The sequence below is a fragment of the Stenella coeruleoalba genome, assembly GCF_951394435.1.
Source record: "Stenella coeruleoalba genome assembly, chromosome: 4".
NCBI lineage: Eukaryota > Metazoa > Chordata > Mammalia > Artiodactyla > Delphinidae > Stenella > Stenella coeruleoalba.
In genome coordinates this window covers 126,776,130-126,793,529 of record NC_137149.1, presented here as the reverse complement: position 1 = coordinate 126,793,529, position 17,400 = coordinate 126,776,130, and the positions used below count along the sequence as shown (strand labels likewise).

Below are 17,400 nucleotides of genomic sequence, written 5' to 3'. Positions count from 1 at the left end.
ATGTCTCTGTTTAAAAGTCAACCAATCGGCGACTAGTGTCTCTGTTTAAAAGTCAACCAATCGGCGACTAGCGTCTCTGTTTAAAAGTCAACCAATCGGCGACTAGTGTCTTTGTTTAAAAGTCAACCAATCGGCGACTATATTTGTACCGGTCTATAAAAGAGCTGTACTAATCTCCGCCGGGGCCTCTTAGCGTCACGGGAAAGGAGTGCGCGGAGGTCCAGGTTCGAACCTGCAATAAATGACCCTTGCCGTTTGGCTTTGACTCTCGACTCTGGTGGTCTTGTGGAGGGGCCTCGCGACCTTGGGCATTTCATTTGGGGGCTCGTCCGGGATGCCCCCAAGCCCACCAGACATCAGGTCAACGGGTCATCGCTGACAACCGATCGGTAAGTAAGCCGGCTCAGGGTACCTTCTGTTTTGGGGACTAGGACAGTCCTGGCGGACGCGCTATAGGACACCTAGTCGGGTGTGGTTGGAGACGTCCACCACGACCCATCTGGGGCTGGCAGCCCATCTGAAGCGCGCACGCGATAACCTCCCCTTCCTCCTTTTACAGACTCCGCTATTGGGACTGCTCTTAATCACTTTTGTTTTCAGAGTAACCTTTTCTAATCAATCTCTTACAGGACCTAGACATGGGCCAAGCACAGAGTACCCCCCTCTCCCTCCTTCTCGCTAATTTCGGGGATGTAAAGTCCCGAGGACACAACTTCAGTCTGGATATCTGGAGAAGAAAACTAATTACCTTCTGCCGCTCTGAATGGCCAACTTTCGGGGTTGGCTGGCCCACCGAGGGTACCTTTTGTCTTCCTATAATCCTAAAAGTTAAATCTAGAGTTTTCTTGCCAGGAAAAGAAGGCCATCCGGACCAGATCCCCTACATCCTGGTATGGCAGGACCTGGTAGAAAACCCTCCTCCCTGGATGACCCCCTTTTTGTCATCAGGGTCATATAAGATCCTTGCGGCCCGACCAACTAAACCTCCCAAGCCTCAGACCCGAACTGCACCCATACTCTCTGACAGCCAAGACCTCCTTCTCCTAGACCCCCCCCCCATATCAATCTCCTCCTGTGGCCCCACAACCAGTCCCCCTTCCTGCTCCTGGCTCTGCTCCTCTCCCCTTGGTAGAACCTCCTGCAGCCCCTCCCGGAGGGCCACCCAGGCCAGAACCGGAGGACCGAGAGGCAGAGGCACTACCGGTCCCCCTGCCCAATGAAAATAATTCCCAGGGGCCGGCTGGGCGCACTCGCGGACGCACTCAGCGCGACCCAGGGTTCCGCCATCCTGATTCTACCAGAGCCCTACCCCTGCGAGAAATAGGCCCTCCCGATGAGACAGGGAACCCCCGACTCCAGTATTGGCCATTTTCTACCAGTGACCTATATAATTGGAAAACCCAGAATGCCCGTTTTTCTGATAATCCTAAAGACTTGATAGCTCTTCTAGATAGCGTTATGTTCACTCATCAGCCCACCTGGGATGACTGCCAACAGCTCCTCCGGATCCTATTCACTACCGAAGAACGGGAGCGAATCCAGCTGGAGGCGAGAAAACTGGTTCCTGGAGATGATGGTCAACCCACCGCTAACCCTGACCTCATCAATGCAGCCTTTCCCTTAACTCGCCCCCCGCAGGATGATTGGGACTATAACACCGGAGAAGGTAGGGGACGACTGCTCATTTATCGCCAGACTCTAATGGCGGGTCTCCGGGCTGCCGCGCGCAAGCCCACTAATTTGGCCAAGGTATATTCAATCATGCAAGGTAAAACAGAAACTCCCTCCTCTTATTTAGAAAGATTAATGGAAGCCTTTAGGCAGTATACCCCTATGGATCCAGAGGCCCCCGAAAATCAGGCCGCCATTGTAATGTCCTTCGTTAACCAGGCAGCCCCTGATATTAAAAAGAAACTCCAGAAGTTAGAAGATCTGGAGGGCAAACAGATACAGGACTTACTCCGTAACGCCCAGCGCGTCTTTAATAACCGGGACGCCCCAGAGGATAAACAACTTAAAGCCACTGAGAAAATGACTAAAGTCTTGGCCGCCATTGTTCAGAAAGACCAAGAGGGCCCCCCAGCCACTCGACCTTCCAGGCGACCATTGGATAGAGATCAATGTGCCTATTGCAAGGAAAAGGGCCACTGGGCTCGGGAATGCCCCAGGAAAAGGCAGCCTCGCCCCAACCAGGGGCAATGGCAACCGAACGCGCCACCCCAGTCCTGTTTACACATGATACAAAGTAGGGGGGACGGGGTTCGGACCCCCTCCCCGAACCCAGGGTAACCCTACGAGTGGAGGGGAAACCAGTCCAATTCCTGGTGGATACAGGGGCACAGCATTCGGTCTTGGTTAAGCCCCACGGGAAAATTTCTAACAAATCCTCCTGGGTCCAGGGAGCTACGGGAGTTAAACGTTACCTTTGGACCACTCAGAGAACTGTGGACTTGGGCACGGGAAGGGTAACCCATACCTTTCTGGTCATTCCCGATAGCCCTTGCCCCTTACTGGGGAGAGACTTACTCACTAAAATGGGAGCACAAATTCATTTTCGGCCAGAGGGGCCAATCGTAACAGACCCTCACGACCAACCCATATCTGTGCTCACCCTGAACTTGGAAGATGAGTACCGACTTCACCAGGAACCACCCTCCCAAAATCAAGATATAGAGTTATGGCTTCAGCAGTTCCCCGAAGCATGGGCAGAAACAGGGGGGATGGGACTAGCCAAACACCGCCCAGCCCTATTCATAGAGATCAAACCGGGGGCAGATCCTGCACGTGTCCGACAGTATCCCATGCCCCTAGAGGCCAAGACTGGTATCACTCCTCATATTCGCCGGCTTCTTGACCTGGGGATACTGCGTCCCTGCCAGTCGGCCTGGAATACACCCCTGCTGCCAGTCCGCAAACCTAACAGTAAAGACTACCGCCCAGTGCAGGACCTGAGGGAAGTTAACAGACGGGTCATAGACATCCATCCTACTGTGCCCAATCCATATACTCTTTTGAGCGCCCTTTGTCCAGAAAAACAATGGTATACTGTGCTGGACCTCAAAGATGCCTTTTTTAGTTTACCCTTGGCGCCCAAAAGTCAAGAACTCTTTGCCTTCGAATGGTCAGATCCCGAGAGAGGTATAAACGGACAACTCACCTGGACCAGACTTCCCCAAGGATTCAAAAACTCGCCTACCTTGTTTGATGAGGCCCTACACGAGGATCTCAGTGAGTACCGGAGACAAAACCCCAATGTAACCCTTCTGCAGTATGTTGATGATCTCTTAATAGCTGCTGAGACCGCTGAAGCCTGCCTGCAGGGAACCAGAAACCTCCTACGGACTCTCGGCACCCTGGGATACCGAGCCTCTGCCAAGAAAGCACAGATCTGCAGGCCTGAGGTAACTTACCTGGGATACCTATTGAAAGGGGGGCAACGATGGCTCACAGATGCACGGAAGGAAACCGTCCTCCGCATCCCCAGACCCACCACGCCTCGACAGGTGAGGGAATTTTTGGGGTCGGCTGGGTTCTGCCGTTTATGGATACCCAAATTTGCTGAAATGGCCAAACCGCTATACCTAGCCACCAAAGAGCAGACGCCCTTTGAATGGACAGAAGAGGCTGAGCAGTCATTTCAGCAGATCAAAACTGCCTTGCTGTCCGCACCCGCCCTGGGTCTCCCTGATGTCTCCAAGCCCTTCCACCTCTTTGTAGATGAAAGCAAAGGCATAGCTAAGGCCGTGTTGACCCAGCCCCTCGGTCCTTGGCCCCGGCCTGTTGCTTACCTATCAAAAAAATTGGACCCAGTGGCTGCCGGCTGGCCTCCTTGCCTCCGGATGATCGCCGCCACGGCCCTAATGGTAAAGGATGCTGACAAACTAACTATGGGGCAGGAGTTACATGTCACCACCCCCCACGCCATCGACGGGGTTCTCAAACAGCCTCCCGACCGATGGATGAGCAATGCTCGATTGGTCCACTACCAGGGTCTACTGTTAAATCCCCTCAGAATCAGCTACACTCCGCCGCGGGCATTAAACCCTGCCTCCCTATTACCTGACCCAGATTTGGACTCCCCACTCCATGACTGTGCAGAGGTACTGGCCCAGATCCATGGGGTTCGGGAAGACCTACGTGACCAGCCCCTACCGGATGCACAAGTCACATGGTTCACTGACGGCAGCAGCTTTGTCCAGCAAGGTCAGAGGTATGCGGGGGCAGCAGTAACATCAGAAACTGAGGTGATATGGGCAGAGACTCTCCCCCCAGGGACCTCAGCCCAAAAAGCTGAATTAATTGCCCTGACCCAAGCTCTCAAGATGAGCAAAGGCCAAAAAGCTACCATATACACAGACAGCCGGTATGCTTTCGCTACCGCACATATACATGGGGCAATATACCGAGAGCGGGGACTACTCACAGCAGAGGGCAAAGACATCAAGAACAAAGAGGAAATCCTGGCCTTGCTAGCGGCCATATGGGAACCCAAAAAGCTAGCCATTGTACACTGCCCGGGGCATCAAAAACCCACGAATCCAGTCACCCGAGGCAACAATTTGGCAGACCAGACGGCTCGAAAGGCGGCACACACTCCAATACCATTACTTCCCCTGCAACTGCCGGATCCAGGCCCCCGGGAACTACCGCCCCAACCCGACTACTCGGAGGATGACATCAGATGGATGAGCAAGCTTCCTCTAACCCAGGTTAGAGACGGATGGTGGCGGGACGCTAAAAACAATATCCTCCTTCCTGAGAGACTAGGAACCCTGGTCCTTGAACGGATCCACCGTAGCACCCACTTGGGCGCCCGACGGCTACAGGATCTCATCAGGCAGACTGGACTTAAAATTAAAAATGTCTCCGAGAAGACTGAACGACTGGTTGCTGACTGTGCAGTCTGCCAACTCCATAATGCCAGCACCCACCCGCCAACCACTGGCATCCGGGAGAGAGGAAACCAGCCTGGAGCCTACTGGGAAGTGGACTTCACGGAGGTAAAGCCTGGCAAATATGGGTATAAATATTTACTGGTGTTTATAGATACCTTTTCAGGTTGGACTGAGGCATTCCCAACCAAGAATGAGACTGCACGAATAGTAGCTAAGAAGCTACTAGAAGAGATCCTGCCCAGGTATGGCTTTCCAGTTATGATAGGGTCCGACAACGGGCCAGCCTTCGTTTCTAAGGTAAGTCAGGATCTGGCTTCCATACTTGGGGCTAATTGGAAATTACATTGTGCATACCGCCCCCAGAGTTCAGGACAGGTAGAAAGGATGAATAGAACTCTAAAAGAGACCTTGACTAAATTGACCATGGAGACTGGCGCTAACTGGGTAGTCCTACTCCCCTACGCTCTGTTTAGGGTGCGAAATTCCCCCTATAAGCTAGGATTTACTCCCTATGAAATAATGCATGGTAGGCCTCCTCCTATCATCCCTAATCTAAAGACTAACCTTATCCAATTGGACCCAGAAAATAATCTCCTGTCTTCCCTCCAAGCCTTACAGCGGATACACGAGACAATCTGGCCCAAACTAAAAGAGCTATATGCAACAGGACCCCCACCTACTCCACACCAGCTCCGGCCAGGTGACTGGGTCCTTGTCAAACGCCATCGACAAGAGACCCTAGAACCCAGGTGGAAAGGACCTTACCAGATCATCCTGACAACGCCGACAGCCATTAAGGTGGACAGCATAGCTGCCTGGATCCATCACACGCACGTCAAGCCGGTGGACCCATTTTCTGACCTCATCAAGTCCACTAAAGCTGACGTCACCTGGACTGTTGACCGGAGTAAGAACAATCCCCTCAAACTGACTTTGCGCCGTACCCTCCCCCATGATGACCAAGGTACTGCTGATAGCCCTAATAATAGTCCTAACCCTCAACCCTCGGGCCACGAGGGGAGGATTCGGCCCTCCCCCCAATAAGAATACTTTAATACAACTACTATATGGTGCACCGTGCGAGTGCAGGGGAGGTACTATGGAGACTCCTGTTGTTCCCCGAGGGTATACTCATATGCAGGACTGCGGGGGCATAACTGCGTATCTTGTTCAGGAATATAGGGTTACCGGGGCCTCTCAAAACTGGCAATGCTACCATAAGCCTAAGCCACTTCCCCCTCGAGCTACTTGCCCCTGTTCTACCTTCCAGGAATCAATGCATAGCATGTGCTATTCCTCTTACCAGCAATGTATAGGGGCCAATAACAAGACTTATTTCACAGCCATACTACAGAATAATAAAAGCCCCACCATTAGTGATGATAATAAATACCTTCAGGCTGGATGCACTGGCACCCCCGGGACCCCGGTATGCTGGAATACCAGGGCCCCCACACATATGTCAGACGGTGGGGGGCCCCAGGACGCAGTGCGCCAGATAGAAACCCGAAGACAAATAGAAGAGGCCTATCGGCATCTGTACCCACAGCTCAGCTACCACCCCCTAATTCTCCCTAAGGTCGATCCCTCTGAATTGGACTCCCAGACCATGTCCATACTAGAAGCTACTTTTGCGCTTTTGAATACCACCAACCCCAACTTAGCACAGGATTGCTGGCTCTGCCTTCCTCAAGGACCGCCCCGCCCTATAGCCATCCCCACCTTCGCCAATTTAAATATCAGCGAACGATGTAACCCTACTTCACTCCCCGAGCCGTTCCCCATACAATTTTCAAAATTTTCAACCACCTTTAATACCTCATGCTTTGTCAAGAACGATTCCCTCTCTAACGCCAGTATTGACTTGGGAATCCTTTCATCCACTGGATGTAGTCAATATATCCCCGTGAACTCCTCCCTCTGTAGTCCTAATACCACTGTCTTTGTCTGTGGAAGTAACCTAGCATACACCTATTTACCCCCGAATTGGACAGGGGTCTGCACCCTGGCCACCCTTCTCCCCAATGTAGACCTGATCTCGGGAGACACCCCGTTGCCCATTCCCAGCTTTGACCTCTGGGCAGGCAGAACCAAACGAGCCATTACAGTCCTACCCCTCCTGGTAGGATTAGGAATTACAGGAGCTGTGGCCACAGGGAGTACAGGTCTTGGGGTCTCCCTTCACTCCTATAGTCAGCTGTCTAGGCAATTAATAGAAGATGTAGAAACTCTCTCTGGGACCATTCAGGACTTACAGGACCAATTAGATTCGCTGGCCGAGGTGGTCCTACAGAATAGGAGGGGCTTAGACTTACTGACAGCTGAACAGGGTGGGATATGCCTCGCCCTAAAAGAAAAATGTTGTTTCTATGCAAATAAATCAGGCATTGTAAGAAATAAGATCCACCAGCTCCAGGAAGACCTAGCTCGCCGCCGGCAAGAATTAGCGGATAATCCCCTTTGGTCAGGATTTCATGGGATGCTCCCCTTCCTCCTCCCCATCCTGGGCCCTCTACTATGCCTCCTTCTCCTCCTCACTATAGGCCCCTGTATACTCAGTAAAGTCATGAATTTTGTTCGCGAAAGAATAAATACAGTCCAACTAATGATATTAAGAACACAATATCAGCCCTGCGAGGCCTCAGAAATTGAAGAAACGGAGCCTTGAGGACCCAAGATTGGCTCCTCTGGTTCATGAGAAAGGGGGGAATGAGGGGGCTATGTTCTAGTTTGGTGAGAATAGGACTGAGTTGACGCCCTGCATTCAATTTGTGCTTTTCCTGGAATTTCTTTTCTGTTCTTTCCGGAGGGGGAGGGCCGAAAAAAGGACCATTCCAGGGCGCGGCGCTGGGCTTGCCACATTTGGGAGCGCCGCCTGAAGTTGGGCGCACAGCCTCCCGACGCCCTGCCGTTGGGCTGGTGGAGGCCGCAGCACTGCTAGGGTTGTATCAGTCCTCCTGTTTGCACTATTTCTTTTTGCGACCATGGCCCCGCCTTAAGTATTTCTAATTAAGAAACAAAACCTCAGGAGACCGAAACTTAACCAGCCGCTCTCGCTTCTATAATTACGCCTGCTGACCCCCCCCCCCCCCCCCCCGCAACCGTCCAACCAATCAGACGGCGACTAATGTCTCTGTTTAAAAGTCAACCAATCGGCGACTAGTGTCTCTGTTTAAAAGTCAACCAATCGGCGACTAGCGTCTCTGTTTAAAAGTCAACCAATCGGCGACTAGTGTCTTTGTTTAAAAGTCAACCAATCGGCGACTATATTTGTACCGGTCTATAAAAGAGCTGTACTAATCTCCGCCGGGGCCTCTTAGCGTCACGGGAAAGGAGTGCGCGGAGGTCCAGGTTCGAACCTGCAATAAATGACCCTTGCCGTTTGGCTTTGACTCTCGACTCTGGTGGTCTTGTGGAGGGGCCTCGCGACCTTGGGCATTTCATTTGGGGGCTCGTCCGGGATGCCCCCAAGCCCACCAGACATCAGGTCAACGGGTCATCGCTGACAACCGATCGGTAAGTAAGCCGGCTCAGGGTACCTTCTGTTTTGGGGACTAGGACAGTCCTGGCGGACGCGCTATAGGACACCTAGTCGGGTGTGGTTGGAGACGTCCACCACGACCCATCTGGGGCTGGCAGCCCATCTGAAGCGCGCACGCGATAACCTCCCCTTCCTCCTTTTACAGACTCCGCTATTGGGACTGCTCTTAATCACTTTTGTTTTCAGAGTAACCTTTTCTAATCAATCTCTTACAGGACCTAGACATGGGCCAAGCACAGAGTACCCCCCTCTCCCTCCTTCTCGCTAATTTCGGGGATGTAAAGTCCCGAGGACACAACTTCAGTCTGGATATCTGGAGAAGAAAACTAATTACCTTCTGCCGCTCTGAATGGCCAACTTTCGGGGTTGGCTGGCCCACCGAGGGTACCTTTTGTCTTCCTATAATCCTAAAAGTTAAATCTAGAGTTTTCTTGCCAGGAAAAGAAGGCCATCCGGACCAGATCCCCTACATCCTGGTATGGCAGGACCTGGTAGAAAACCCTCCTCCCTGGATGACCCCCTTTTTGTCATCAGGGTCATATAAGATCCTTGCGGCCCGACCAACTAAACCTCCCAAGCCTCAGACCCAAACTGCACCCATACTCTCTGACAGCCAAGACCTCCTTCTCCTAGACCCCCCCCCCCATATCAATCTCCTCCTGTGGCCCCACAACCAGTCCCCCTTCCTGCTCCTGGCTCTGCTCCTCTCCCCTTGGTAGAACCTCCTGCAGCCCCTCCCGGAGGGCCACCCAGGCCAGAACCGGAGGACCGAGAGGCAGAGGCACTACCGGTCCCCCTGCCCAATGAAAATAATTCCCAGGGGCCGGCTGGGCGCACTCGCGGACGCACTCAGCGCGACCCAGGGTTCCGCCATCCTGATTCTACCAGAGCCCTACCCCTGCGAGAAATAGGCCCTCCCGATGAGACAGGGAACCCCCGACTCCAGTATTGGCCATTTTCTACCAGTGACCTATATAATTGGAAAACCCAGAATGCCCGTTTTTCTGATAATCCTAAAGACTTGATAGCTCTTCTAGATAGCGTTATGTTCACTCATCAGCCCACCTGGGATGACTGCCAACAGCTCCTCCGGATCCTATTCACTACCGAAGAACGGGAGCGAATCCAGCTGGAGGCGAGAAAACTGGTTCCTGGAGATGATGGTCAACCCACCGCTAACCCTGACCTCATCAATGCAGCCTTTCCCTTAACTCGCCCCCCGCAGGATGATTGGGACTATAACACCGGAGAAGGTAGGGGACGACTGCTCATTTATCGCCAGACTCTAATGGCGGGTCTCCGGGCTGCCGCGCGCAAGCCCACTAATTTGGCCAAGGTATATTCAATCATGCAAGGTAAAACAGAAACTCCCTCCTCTTATTTAGAAAGATTAATGGAAGCCTTTAGGCAGTATACCCCTATGGATCCAGAGGCCCCCGAAAATCAGGCCGCCATTGTAATGTCCTTCGTTAACCAGGCAGCCCCTGATATTAAAAAGAAACTCCAGAAGTTAGAAGATCTGGAGGGCAAACAGATACAGGACTTACTCCGTAACGCCCAGCGCGTCTTTAATAACCGGGACGCCCCAGAGGATAAACAACTTAAAGCCACTGAGAAAATGACTAAAGTCTTGGCCGCCATTGTTCAGAAAGACCAAGAGGGCCCCCCAGCCACTCGACCTTCCAGGCGACCATTGGATAGAGATCAATGTGCCTATTGCAAGGAAAAGGGCCACTGGGCTCGGGAATGCCCCAGGAAAAGGCAGCCTCGCCCCAACCAGGGGCAATGGCAACCGAACGCGCCACCCCAGTCCTGTTTACACATGATACAAAGTAGGGGGGACGGGGTTCGGACCCCCTCCCCGAACCCAGGGTAACCCTACGAGTGGAGGGGAAACCAGTCCAATTCCTGGTGGATACAGGGGCACAGCATTCGGTCTTGGTTAAGCCCCACGGGAAAATTTCTAACAAATCCTCCTGGGTCCAGGGAGCTACGGGAGTTAAACGTTACCTTTGGACCACTCAGAGAACTGTGGACTTGGGCACGGGAAGGGTAACCCATACCTTTCTGGTCATTCCCGATAGCCCTTGCCCCTTACTGGGGAGAGACTTACTCACTAAAATGGGAGCACAAATTCATTTTCGGCCAGAGGGGCCAATCGTAACAGACCCTCACGACCAACCCATATCTGTGCTCACCCTGAACTTGGAAGATGAGTACCGACTTCACCAGGAACCACCCTCCCAAAATCAAGATATAGAGTTATGGCTTCAGCAGTTCCCCGAAGCATGGGCAGAAACAGGGGGGATGGGACTAGCCAAACACCGCCCAGCCCTATTCATAGAGATCAAACCGGGGGCAGATCCTGCACGTGTCCGACAGTATCCCATGCCCCTAGAGGCCAAGACTGGTATCACTCCTCATATTCGCCGGCTTCTTGACCTGGGGATACTGCGTCCCTGCCAGTCGGCCTGGAATACACCCCTGCTGCCAGTCCGCAAACCTAACAGTAAAGACTACCGCCCAGTGCAGGACCTGAGGGAAGTTAACAGACGGGTCATAGACATCCATCCTACTGTGCCCAATCCATATACTCTTTTGAGCGCCCTTTGTCCAGAAAAACAATGGTATACTGTGCTGGACCTCAAAGATGCCTTTTTTAGTTTACCCTTGGCGCCCAAAAGTCAAGAACTCTTTGCCTTCGAATGGTCAGATCCCGAGAGAGGTATAAACGGACAACTCACCTGGACCAGACTTCCCCAAGGATTCAAAAACTCGCCTACCTTGTTTGATGAGGCCCTACACGAGGATCTCAGTGAGTACCGGAGACAAAACCCCAATGTAACCCTTCTGCAGTATGTTGATGATCTCTTAATAGCTGCTGAGACCGCTGAAGCCTGCCTGCAGGGAACCAGAAACCTCCTACGGACTCTCGGCACCCTGGGATACCGAGCCTCTGCCAAGAAAGCACAGATCTGCAGGCCTGAGGTAACTTACCTGGGATACCTATTGAAAGGGGGGCAACGATGGCTCACAGATGCACGGAAGGAAACCGTCCTCCGCATCCCCAGACCCACCACGCCTCGACAGGTGAGGGAATTTTTGGGGTCGGCTGGGTTCTGCCGTTTATGGATACCCAAATTTGCTGAAATGGCCAAACCGCTATACCTAGCCACCAAAGAGCAGACGCCCTTTGAATGGACAGAAGAGGCTGAGCAGTCATTTCAGCAGATCAAAACTGCCTTGCTGTCCGCACCCGCCCTGGGTCTCCCTGATGTCTCCAAGCCCTTCCACCTCTTTGTAGATGAAAGCAAAGGCATAGCTAAGGCCGTGTTGACCCAGCCCCTCGGTCCTTGGCCCCGGCCTGTTGCTTACCTATCAAAAAAATTGGACCCAGTGGCTGCCGGCTGGCCTCCTTGCCTCCGGATGATCGCCGCCACGGCCCTAATGGTAAAGGATGCTGACAAACTAACTATGGGGCAGGAGTTACATGTCACCACCCCCCACGCCATCGACGGGGTTCTCAAACAGCCTCCCGACCGATGGATGAGCAATGCTCGATTGGTCCACTACCAGGGTCTACTGTTAAATCCCCTCAGAATCAGCTACACTCCGCCGCGGGCATTAAACCCTGCCTCCCTATTACCTGACCCAGATTTGGACTCCCCACTCCATGACTGTGCAGAGGTACTGGCCCAGATCCATGGGGTTCGGGAAGACCTACGTGACCAGCCCCTACCGGATGCACAAGTCACATGGTTCACTGACGGCAGCAGCTTTGTCCAGCAAGGTCAGAGGTATGCGGGGGCAGCAGTAACATCAGAAACTGAGGTGATATGGGCAGAGACTCTCCCCCCAGGGACCTCAGCCCAAAAAGCTGAATTAATTGCCCTGACCCAAGCTCTCAAGATGAGCAAAGGCCAAAAAGCTACCATATACACAGACAGCCGGTATGCTTTCGCTACCGCACATATACATGGGGCAATATACCGAGAGCGGGGACTACTCACAGCAGAGGGCAAAGACATCAAGAACAAAGAGGAAATCCTGGCCTTGCTAGCGGCCATATGGGAACCCAAAAAGCTAGCCATTGTACACTGCCCGGGGCATCAAAAACCCACGAATCCAGTCACCCGAGGCAACAATTTGGCAGACCAGACGGCTCGAAAGGCGGCACACACTCCAATACCATTACTTCCCCTGCAACTGCCGGATCCAGGCCCCCGGGAACTACCGCCCCAACCCGACTACTCGGAGGATGACATCAGATGGATGAGCAAGCTTCCTCTAACCCAGGTTAGAGACGGATGGTGGCGGGACGCTAAAAACAATATCCTCCTTCCTGAGAGACTAGGAACCCTGGTCCTTGAACGGATCCACCGTAGCACCCACTTGGGCGCCCGACGGCTACAGGATCTCATCAGGCAGACTGGACTTAAAATTAAAAATGTCTCCGAGAAGACTGAACGACTGGTTGCTGACTGTGCAGTCTGCCAACTCCATAATGCCAGCACCCACCCGCCAACCACTGGCATCCGGGAGAGAGGAAACCAGCCTGGAGCCTACTGGGAAGTGGACTTCACGGAGGTAAAGCCTGGCAAATATGGGTATAAATATTTACTGGTGTTTATAGATACCTTTTCAGGTTGGACTGAGGCATTCCCAACCAAGAATGAGACTGCACGAATAGTAGCTAAGAAGCTACTAGAAGAGATCCTGCCCAGGTATGGCTTTCCAGTTATGATAGGGTCCGACAACGGGCCAGCCTTCGTTTCTAAGGTAAGTCAGGATCTGGCTTCCATACTTGGGGCTAATTGGAAATTACATTGTGCATACCGCCCCCAGAGTTCAGGACAGGTAGAAAGGATGAATAGAACTCTAAAAGAGACCTTGACTAAATTGACCATGGAGACTGGCGCTAACTGGGTAGTCCTACTCCCCTACGCTCTGTTTAGGGTGCGAAATTCCCCCTATAAGCTAGGATTTACTCCCTATGAAATAATGCATGGTAGGCCTCCTCCTATCATCCCTAATCTAAAGACTAACCTTATCCAATTGGACCCAGAAAATAATCTCCTGTCTTCCCTCCAAGCCTTACAGCGGATACACGAGACAATCTGGCCCAAACTAAAAGAGCTATATGCAACAGGACCCCCACCTACTCCACACCAGCTCCGGCCAGGTGACTGGGTCCTTGTCAAACGCCATCGACAAGAGACCCTAGAACCCAGGTGGAAAGGACCTTACCAGATCATCCTGACAACGCCGACAGCCATTAAGGTGGACAGCATAGCTGCCTGGATCCATCACACGCACGTCAAGCCGGTGGACCCATTTTCTGACCTCATCAAGTCCACTAAAGCTGACGTCACCTGGACTGTTGACCGGAGTAAGAACAATCCCCTCAAACTGACTTTGCGCCGTACCCTCCCCCATGATGACCAAGGTACTGCTGATAGCCCTAATAATAGTCCTAACCCTCAACCCTCGGGCCACGAGGGGAGGATTCGGCCCTCCCCCCAATAAGAATACTTTAATACAACTACTATATGGTGCACCGTGCGAGTGCAGGGGAGGTACTATGGAGACTCCTGTTGTTCCCCGAGGGTATACTCATATGCAGGACTGCGGGGGCATAACTGCGTATCTTGTTCAGGAATATAGGGTTACCGGGGCCTCTCAAAACTGGCAATGCTACCATAAGCCTAAGCCACTTCCCCCTCGAGCTACTTGCCCCTGTTCTACCTTCCAGGAATCAATGCATAGCATGTGCTATTCCTCTTACCAGCAATGTATAGGGGCCAATAACAAGACTTATTTCACAGCCATACTACAGAATAATAAAAGCCCCACCATTAGTGATGATAATAAATACCTTCAGGCTGGATGCACTGGCACCCCCGGGACCCCGGTATGCTGGAATACCAGGGCCCCCACACATATGTCAGACGGTGGGGGGCCCCAGGACGCAGTGCGCCAGATAGAAACCCGAAGACAAATAGAAGAGGCCTATCGGCATCTGTACCCACAGCTCAGCTACCACCCCCTAATTCTCCCTAAGGTCGATCCCTCTGAATTGGACTCCCAGACCATGTCCATACTAGAAGCTACTTTTGCGCTTTTGAATACCACCAACCCCAACTTAGCACAGGATTGCTGGCTCTGCCTTCCTCAAGGACCGCCCCGCCCTATAGCCATCCCCACCTTCGCCAATTTAAATATCAGCGAACGATGTAACCCTACTTCACTCCCCGAGCCGTTCCCCATACAATTTTCAAAATTTTCAACCACCTTTAATACCTCATGCTTTGTCAAGAACGATTCCCTCTCTAACGCCAGTATTGACTTGGGAATCCTTTCATCCACTGGATGTAGTCAATATATCCCCGTGAACTCCTCCCTCTGTAGTCCTAATACCACTGTCTTTGTCTGTGGAAGTAACCTAGCATACACCTATTTACCCCCGAATTGGACAGGGGTCTGCACCCTGGCCACCCTTCTCCCCAATGTAGACCTGATCTCGGGAGACACCCCGTTGCCCATTCCCAGCTTTGACCTCTGGGCAGGCAGAACCAAACGAGCCATTACAGTCCTACCCCTCCTGGTAGGATTAGGAATTACAGGAGCTGTGGCCACAGGGAGTACAGGTCTTGGGGTCTCCCTTCACTCCTATAGTCAGCTGTCTAGGCAATTAATAGAAGATGTAGAAACTCTCTCTGGGACCATTCAGGACTTACAGGACCAATTAGATTCGCTGGCCGAGGTGGTCCTACAGAATAGGAGGGGCTTAGACTTACTGACAGCTGAACAGGGTGGGATATGCCTCGCCCTAAAAGAAAAATGTTGTTTCTATGCAAATAAATCAGGCATTGTAAGAAATAAGATCCACCAGCTCCAGGAAGACCTAGCTCGCCGCCGGCAAGAATTAGCGGATAATCCCCTTTGGTCAGGATTTCATGGGATGCTCCCCTTCCTCCTCCCCATCCTGGGCCCTCTACTATGCCTCCTTCTCCTCCTCACTATAGGCCCCTGTATACTCAGTAAAGTCATGAATTTTGTTCGCGAAAGAATAAATACAGTCCAGCTAATGATATTAAGAACACAATATCAGCCCTGCGAGGCCTCAGAAATTGAAGAAACGGAGCCTTGAGGACCCAAGATTGGCTCCTCTGGTTCATGAGAAAGGGGGGAATGAGGGGGCTATGTTCTAGTTTGGTGAGAATAGGACTGAGTTGACGCCCTGCATTCAATTTGTGCTTTTCCTGGAATTTCTTTTCTGTTCTTTCCGGAGGGGGAGGGCCGAAAAAAGGACCATTCCAGGGCGCGGCGCTGGGCTTGCCACATTTGGGAGCGCCGCCTGAAGTTGGGCGCACAGCCTCCCGACGCCCTGCCGTTGGGCTGGTGGAGGCCGCAGCACTGCTAGGGTTGTATCAGTCCTCCTGTTTGCACTATTTCTTTTTGCGACCATGGCCCCGCCTTAAGTATTTCTAATTAAGAAACAAAACCTCAGGAGACCGAAACTTAACCAGCCGCTCTCGCTTCTATAATTACGCCTGCTGACCCCCCCCCCCCCCGCAACCGTCCAACCAATCAGACGGCGACTAATGTCTCTGTTTAAAAGTCAACCAATCGGCGACTAGTGTCTCTGTTTAAAAGTCAACCAATCGGCGACTAGCGTCTCTGTTTAAAAGTCAACCAATCGGCGACTAGTGTCTTTGTTTAAAAGTCAACCAATCGGCGACTATATTTGTACCGGTCTATAAAAGAGCTGTACTAATCTCCGCCGGGGCCTCTTAGCGTCACGGGAAAGGAGTGCGCGGAGGTCCAGGTTCGAACCTGCAATAAATGACCCTTGCCGTTTGGCTTTGACTCTCGACTCTGGTGGTCTTGTGGAGGGGCCTCGCGACCTTGGGCATTTCAGTCTGTAGCATTCTTCTATGTACACAGCACTTTCAGATGCATATTATTTTGGCTTGATCCTCAGAAAGGGGAAATTTCCATGTTCTACCAAATGCCGCAATAGCCAGTGATCTGTCACCACATGCTCTCCATCACCTTCCAAGCACTTCCACAAAAATCCCACCTATAGACTGACGGCTGTCTGAAGGCAAATTCAATTTGTAATGAAAGCGTTTCCCTTTTCTATTTGGAACTGTTAAGATGATGATCATGACTTTTATTTTGACTAGGTTTCACTCATTCACCTTTGCCAGACCTCTGGTTTAACCTTACAACATTCCGCTCAATTTACTCCGCCATGAAGGCTCTGCTATTTTCTGGGTTATTAATCATTTTGCAAGCTGGCTCACCTGATCGTATCGCTTCTTTGCTACTTATTTAAAAAATCATCCAATGTCATGACAAATTATAATCAAGAGAATAAAATAGGAAACCCTGAGTGATATAGATAACTATATAAATAAATGGAGGAATAGAATATTTACATTGTCTTAAAGTATCTCTCCATAAAAGTCTTCTTAATTGCAAAGGAAGAAAAGTAACTTTATAGTAAAGAAACCTGGCAGGTACCACTTTAACCAAGTGGTCAAAGTTAATACCACCAACAGTGGGGTAAATTGAAATTGGGTGCCACTGGGTAGAATGCAATGAGAATGCAGTACCATCTCTGTGATATTCCTGCTGCAGATTCATAGCCTGAATCTGATTATGAGGAAACATCAGACAAGCCCAAACTGGGGGATATTTTACAAAACTGGTTTGTAATCTTTTTTTTTTTTTAATTTTTAGTTTATATTGGAGCATAGTTTATTTACAATGTTGTGTTAGTTTCAGGTGTACAGCAAAGTGATTCAGTTGTACATATACATATATCTGTTTTTTTTCAGATTCTTTTCCCATATCTGTTATTATAGAATACTGAGTTCCCTGGGCTATAGAGTAGGCCCTTGTTGGTTATCTATTTTATATAGAGTAGTGTGTCTATGTTAATCCCAAACTCCTAAT

At 51.4% G+C, this 17,400-nt stretch overlaps 4 protein-coding genes across 4 annotated transcripts; all 4 read left to right on the top strand.

Annotated features, from left to right (window-relative positions):
• Positions 1-246: 246 nt before the first annotated feature.
• On the top strand, positions 247-5,959 carry LOC307185972 (protein NYNRIN-like). The gene is made up of 3 exons (XM_079920597.1): positions 247-389; positions 1,474-1,666; positions 3,292-5,959. Exon 3 carries the CDS (start codon positions 3,564-3,566, stop codon positions 5,937-5,939), a length of 2,376 nt encoding a protein of 791 aa, XP_079776723.1. The 5' UTR covers positions 247-389; positions 1,474-1,666; positions 3,292-3,563; the 3' UTR covers positions 5,940-5,959.
• A 35-nt stretch (positions 5,960-5,994) lies between these two features.
• LOC307185543 (syncytin-1-like) lies at positions 5,995-7,563 on the top strand (the record flags this gene model as incomplete). Its single annotated transcript, XM_079919845.1, has 1 exon — positions 5,995-7,563. The coding sequence occupies one exon, from the start codon at positions 5,995-5,997 to the stop codon at positions 7,561-7,563; it is 1,569 nt and encodes a 522-aa protein (XP_079775971.1).
• A 705-nt stretch (positions 7,564-8,268) lies between these two features.
• Positions 8,269-13,982, top strand: LOC307185776 (protein NYNRIN-like). Its single transcript, XM_079920296.1, has 3 exons — positions 8,269-8,411; positions 9,497-9,689; positions 11,315-13,982. The coding sequence occupies exon 3, from the start codon at positions 11,587-11,589 to the stop codon at positions 13,960-13,962; it is 2,376 nt and encodes a 791-aa protein (XP_079776422.1). The 5' UTR covers positions 8,269-8,411; positions 9,497-9,689; positions 11,315-11,586; the 3' UTR covers positions 13,963-13,982.
• A 35-nt stretch (positions 13,983-14,017) lies between these two features.
• LOC307185542 (syncytin-1-like) lies at positions 14,018-15,586 on the top strand (the record flags this gene model as incomplete). Its single annotated transcript, XM_079919844.1, has 1 exon — positions 14,018-15,586. One exon carries the CDS (start codon positions 14,018-14,020, stop codon positions 15,584-15,586), a length of 1,569 nt encoding a protein of 522 aa, XP_079775970.1.
• Positions 15,587-17,400: the final 1,814 nt, after the last annotated feature.